This window comes from Panthera tigris, chromosome F3 (genome assembly GCF_018350195.1).
Source record: "Panthera tigris isolate Pti1 chromosome F3, P.tigris_Pti1_mat1.1, whole genome shotgun sequence".
In the NCBI taxonomy this organism is placed as follows: Eukaryota; Metazoa; Chordata; class Mammalia; order Carnivora; family Felidae; genus Panthera; species Panthera tigris.
The window spans coordinates 48,385,957-48,392,261 of record NC_056678.1 but is presented as its reverse complement, the minus strand read 5'-3'; the positions used below and the strand labels follow the sequence as shown (position 1 = coordinate 48,392,261).

The window sequence follows — 6,305 nt, the reverse complement described above, 5'->3', positions numbered from 1 at the left end:
TTGCCTTTATAAAAAGAAGTTTTATAAAATCTCCTTTAAAGTTTAACTTGGAAAAGATTAGGAGCAAGAATACAATTATTTCATAGAATCAAAAACAAAGCAAATTCCAAAAGCAATTTTAAAAAATCCATTGTCAGCTAACTATACATGGTTCTTGGAAACTATTGGCTACACCAATTTTATTCAAATTGCCATAGAAGGATCCTCCACCATGACATCATATTTTTTTAAAAAGCAGATAGCCTGAATTGTCAAACCTCTGATTTTCTTATAGATACATACAGCTTAGCAGTTTGAAAAATGTTGCCAAACTGAGAGCAACACCGAAAGTCTTGAAAATTTATCATTTGTTCTTAATCTGAAATTCTGTTTTGAAGAATACTCACACCTTCCTAAAATAATTCTATAATACATAAATAAATAACCCCAAACACTTAAAGAAAGTCTGCTAAAATAATTTGGACGTTTATTACTTTTTCTACTGGCAGCAATGAAAATCACTAAAAACTATACTTTTGTCTTTTTCAAATGGTCTGCATTAAAACCATACTTTCTCAAGATAAAATTCAGCTTTAAAATCCTCAAAATGTTTAGATATCAAAGACATATACCAATTTTCTTTTCATGATGAAGAGAAAACAAGAGATCCAGTTTAATCAAGATCTGACATTCATAAATTTTAAGCTTGTAACTGAACTAAGATTAATTTTAACAATTACAGGTAGAGAATATCATTTGTGCAATTTCTAGGTTCATTGTGATAGTATACATCCAGAGAACCAACAGAAGTTCTCAGATCCAATGTCAAATAATGGGATCTGGGCAAGCACTCTCAACATCACTTTTATTTAATATGCACCACATGCACATGATGCAGGTAGGGAAGGAATCCATGCATTAAAGACAAGACAGACTGGTACTACGCCAAACGTGCACTGAGTCAATTAGGATGTTGCTCAAAGTTCTTTATACTTAATGGTTTCCATGAAAATAAGTGCAGAAGCAGAAATGTGGACACATCCCAAAGCATCTTCTTCATTTGGTTTCCTGCGCTTTCTTTGCATTCTGTTTTTCTTTTGCCTAGAAGTTAAAGATTGTATTCTATAAAATCTTACAAGTCCATTTTAGGTCACATTAAAATTTGTGTAAGAGGGTATCCTTAAGTTAAAAAGATTGAAACGCATCGTTTTTAAGATTTCTAGAGCATTATCTTTCATAACTCGAGACTTACAACAAACTACTGCGGACAAATTATAGTTATGCTTTACCCTCAGTAAAAAAGGATCATGTTTGGTTTGTAGTTCTTTCCTATCTGAAGTTAAAATGTATTATTATAATGATCTAAAAATACATAATTACTAATTCCATAAAATCATACTCATTCATAAATATTTCAAAACAATATATTTACATATGTGTCCATTTCTCATTCAAATTGAGTAAAAGAAAAGTCTTACATTAGTTTCTGCATATTCGAACAAATGAGTTTAACATCTCACTAAAGGATTATGTATCTGTAGTATTGATAAACTTTATTTATACAACCCAAAAAATGCTCTCACACTTTATTTCATTTATCCTCATAACAATTAGATAGCTTGAACCCAGTAATTCTATTTTATTTTCAGCAGATGAAGAAGACAGAGCTTACAGATAACAAACTTGACCTAAGTCACACAGCTAGAAGAAAATAAAACCTCGAGAGGTCAAAGACACCTGTTCTACAGCAGTGCTTTTCAATGTACATACCAATAACCTGGGGTCCCTATTATAATACAAACTGATTCAAAAAAATAACTGAGTTTCTAAGTTTCTAACAAATTCTCATATGATACCAAGTCTGCTGGTCCTCAAATGATACTTTGAGAATAATTCAGAGTACTAGAATATAATATTCTTTCCACTATGCCACTTGAATCAGAAAGGAACAAATAGAGTTTTGCTATTATACAACTAAGAAAAAAATGTCCTTAGATTAAAAAATAGGGTAATTAGGACAATTACAATCTTTTTTATAATTCATTAGGTAGGGGTGCCCTTGTGGCTCAATAGGTTAAGTGCCCGACTTGGGTTCAGGTCATGATCTCACACAGTTTATGAGTTTGAGCCCCACAACGGGGCTCTGTGCTGACAGCTCAGAGTCTGGAGCCTGCTTCAAATTCTGTGTCTCCCTCTCTCTCTACCCCTCCCCCACTCACACTGTTTCTCTCTCTCTCTCTCTCTCTCTCTCTCTCAAAAATAAATAAGCATTTTAAAAAATTATAATGCATTAGGTAGTATAATTATTATACAAATAGTGTATTTTATTATGATAAAATAGAGTGCTATGACTTAGAATATTAAGAGGAAATATGTTATGTGTATCATATAAAATAAAACTGCTGGGGTGCCTGGGTGGCTCTGTCAGTTAAGTGTCCGACTTCAGGTCAGGTCATGATCTCACGGTTTCTGAGTTCAAGCTCCACATCAGGCTCTGTGCTGACAGCTCAGAGCCTGGACCCTGCTTCAGATTCTATGTCTCCCTCTCTCTCTGCCTCTCCCCCACTTGTGCTCTCTCAAAAATAAATAAAATGTAAAATAAAACTGCTTGCATGAACATTTTTAGTTAACAAGCATAACTTGTAATTTGATATGTATACAATTTTTACGATAGAAATTCTGTTTCCAAATAATGAAAATACAATTCAACTTCAGATATAATTTGAAATTAAAATACATATTTTTTCCTTATTGACCCCTGAATATATAGAATGTTTAGTTGGATTAACAAAAATAAATTTATAGTTTATGACATAAACTTTATAACATAATTAAATGAGCAAAGACATAATGCAGAGCATGTCCATATAATTATTAAAATATATAATTCAGATAAAATTAAGAAGAAGTTAAGTAAGTTTTATAACTATGTATTTTTAGGTTACATCCTGAGCAGTGTTTATGTAATATATATTCAACGCCTCAGATAAGAGTAGAAGCCTTATGTAACAAAAGTGCTTATAAGCCAAGATCTTAACCTAATTCATTATAGCCATATGCCCTTGGAACAAAGTCTTGATCTTTTCTTTATTATTCTGTAAAACAAAAAGATTTCCAAACCCAAACACTTTCATGCCATCACAGGCTATATAAGCAACTGTCTCAGTTACTCTGAGATCTGATCCTGGACAGGTTTGGCATTCAGCATCACTGCCGAGAGTAGTCTCATCTTTCCTGTTTGGTTCCTTCTACCCCTTTTATGCTTTGTTCCTTTATTCTACTTTCCCTTGGCATGGGGGTTTGGGGGGGGGGAGGGGAGGAGCATTTCAACTTACTAATTTCTTAGTTAACTTCAACTTATCCATTTCTGAATTCTACATGTAATTTTTCTTAGAAGTATTACCATTAAGCATTTATCACTATTAAAGCCCTTGTATATAATTATAAAATCTCATCTTTATTCTTTCATTTGTAACATTAGCAGAAAGTGATATTCAATATGATACAATAACTCCTTTTTTCAAAATAAGATGAACAAAATATATTTGTGCTTAAGGAAGCGGACTTATTGGTAGACAATAAGCATTTGATTCTAACTACAGATTTAAAATTTTGTGGATGTGAAACTTCAAGGGGCATAGCTATTTAGGAGCCCAACTGTGCTCCCCCCTGATCTTCAGCATGAATTTATTCTGGCACCTATCAGAACAATTCTATTCAACACGATACTATAGTTGTTTATTCCTTGCCCCAACTATATCATGAATTGCTTAAGAGGGAAGACATCTCTAGACTTTAAGAGAGGTCCAGGAATAAAGCTGCAACTAGATAAATGATGAATGATTTTAAAATTTCAAAAATTTTTATCAAGTAATGCATCTGAATTCCTTTAGGGGATACTCCTTAAAGGATATATTCCTTTAGGGGAATCCCTTAGGGGATAACAGATATCGCATATACACGAAGAATAAATGTAACCTCAATATTGCTTATGCAATATTATTAATCAAAAAACAGTTGGAAGAAAGAGGCAAGAGGTAGAAGATCAATAACTACCCCCTCAAAAAAACAGATGCAAACACAAGAACACACTGAGCTGGTGTTCCACCAACACCAGACGCTCATACTGCCACCCTGTGTCCAAACTAACGTCAACTCAGAAATTACAGTTCCAATGGAAAAGCTGAAAAGCTGTTCCAACTACACTTTCAAAAAACTCTGGGGATATACGGTCTTTAAAATCAAACAAGAATGGTCGTTTTCCTAATTTGCACCAAAAAGTTTATTCACAGATCAGTTTTGAAGCAAAATACATACATATTAAATTTCCCTAATAAACATTTGTCTGGCCTTTAATAACATTTATGTATATTTAGAATCTGATGTAACATGTTTAACATAACAGCCTACATATTAATATTTTAATATTTTTAATAGTGAAATATTTCATAGTGTTGCATGCAAAGAACACACTATGGAGGTACTTCAGAGACTCACAGAATCCTAATTGTTAATCTGAAAATCTAAAAATCAGTTTCCCATCTTACACTTTTATAGCTTTAATACCCTGGGATACATGAATAGAAAACCTATATGGAAAAGAGAAGATTGAGGGTGCCCTGGGTGGTGGCTCAGTCGATTAAGTATCCGACTCTTGGTTTTGGCTCAGATCATGAACTCACAGTTCCTGAGATTGAGCCCCGAAATGGGCTCTGTGCTGACAGTGCAGAGCCTGCTTGGGATTCCCTCTCCCTCTCTCTCTCTCAAAATAAATAAATAAACATTTTTTTTTAATTTTTATTTTTTAACGTTTATTTATTTTTGAGACAGAGAGAGACATAGCATGAACAGAGGAGGGGCAGAGAGAGAGGGAGACACAGAATCCAAAACAGGCTCCAGGCTCTGAGCGGTCAGCACAGAGCCCGACGCGGGGCTCGAACCCACGGACCGTGAGATCATGATCTGAGCCGAAGTTGGACGCTTCACCGACCGAGCCACCCAGGCACCCCAATAAACATTTTTTTAAAAAGGGGAAGACTTAGCAGTTTTCTGCAATAATTTGTGTACTTAGTGCTAAAAGCAGAAGCACACGTTTCAGGATCTGGGTAATAAGGTATACACAAAAACCATAACTTTCACTTCGTATCATTTAAAATTTTAAATTTATGATGATATAAAAAAGCTGGGTTGAAATGTATCTTTGCTTCATACTTCAATTTTTTTTTTTTTTAACGTTTATTCATTTTTGAGAGACAGAGAGAGATACAGCATGAGCGGGGAAGGGGCAGAGAGAAGGAGACACAGAATCTGAAACAGGCTCCAGGCTCTGAGCTGTCAGCACAGAGCCTGATGCACGGCTCGAACTCACAAACCGTGAGATCATGACCTGAGCCGAAGTTGGACGCTCAACCAACTTGAGCCACTCAGGCGCCCCTCTTTGCTTCATACTTTAAAATTAATAAGAAACACATACCTACCATGTGCTCTGCTCTTAAGTTAATGATCCAAAATGTTATTTGCCTAGTACTGTCTTCTCAAAGTGTTTCTCAAAACGTGGTACACAAACAAGCTGCATTAGAGTCACTTGGGGTAACTCTAATTAAAGATTTCTTCCCCTATATCAGAATATCTGGGGAGGGGCCAGGTAACATGTATTTTAAAGAGTATCCAGTGATGGTCACTTTTAGAAACACTGATTTACAGTATAAACTTAAAAACAATTTAATTGCATTGCATTTATTCAATAAATATTTAAGTGCCTTGTTCTGAAGATAAAAATCTTAGAAATCAGAATTTTTCACAAACCTTTGTTAGTTTTTCTTCAGCAGAAAGAATACTAGCTTAGGAATGAATACAAAAAACCCATTTCTTAGTCTAGGCTATGGTTATTTTTTCCCCCTTCAATGTCCATTCCAGTTTTAAATTCATCGATAATTCAAATTTTTCTTAAACTAAAGAACAAAGAATCTATTATCTCAATTATTAACATTAAAAATTTGCTTTCAGAGGCACCTGGGTGGCTCAGTCAGTTAAGCTTCCAACTTCAGCTCAGGTCATGACCTTGCAGTTCATGACTTGAAGCCCTGAGTCAGGCTCTGCTGACAAGCTCAGAGCCTGGAGCCTGCTTCAGATTCTGTGTCTCCCTCTCTCTCTGTCCCTCGCCTGCTCACATGCTGTCTTTCTTGCTCAAAAATAAATAAACATTAAAATATATATATATTTTTTAAAATGTTGCTTTCAGCTTAAAGAAAGGAAAATGTTTTAAATTTTATTCTAATATATTAGGTACATTCTGAGTTCGTAACACTAAGGATTCTGGAAGGCTA

The 6,305-nt window shown here is 34.5% G+C and overlaps 1 protein-coding gene across 5 annotated transcripts in view; it reads right to left on the bottom strand.

The window, feature by feature from the left end:
• Nucleotides 1–827: 827 nt before the first annotated feature.
• Nucleotides 828–6,305, bottom strand: part of UCHL5 (ubiquitin C-terminal hydrolase L5) — a 39,369-nt gene continuing 33,891 nt past the window's right edge. For 4 of the 5 annotated variants that reach the window (XM_042977011.1, XM_042977012.1, XM_007072839.2 and 1 more), the window contains exon 11: nt 828–1,080. In XM_042977011.1, the coding sequence (XP_042832945.1) occupies nt 1,036–1,080 (45 nt within the window). In that variant the 3' untranslated portion in view covers nt 828–1,035. Of the gene's footprint in view, nt 1,081–5,428; nt 5,609–6,305 lie in introns of those variants that run through there. The other variant, XM_042977013.1, reaches the window with a different exon arrangement.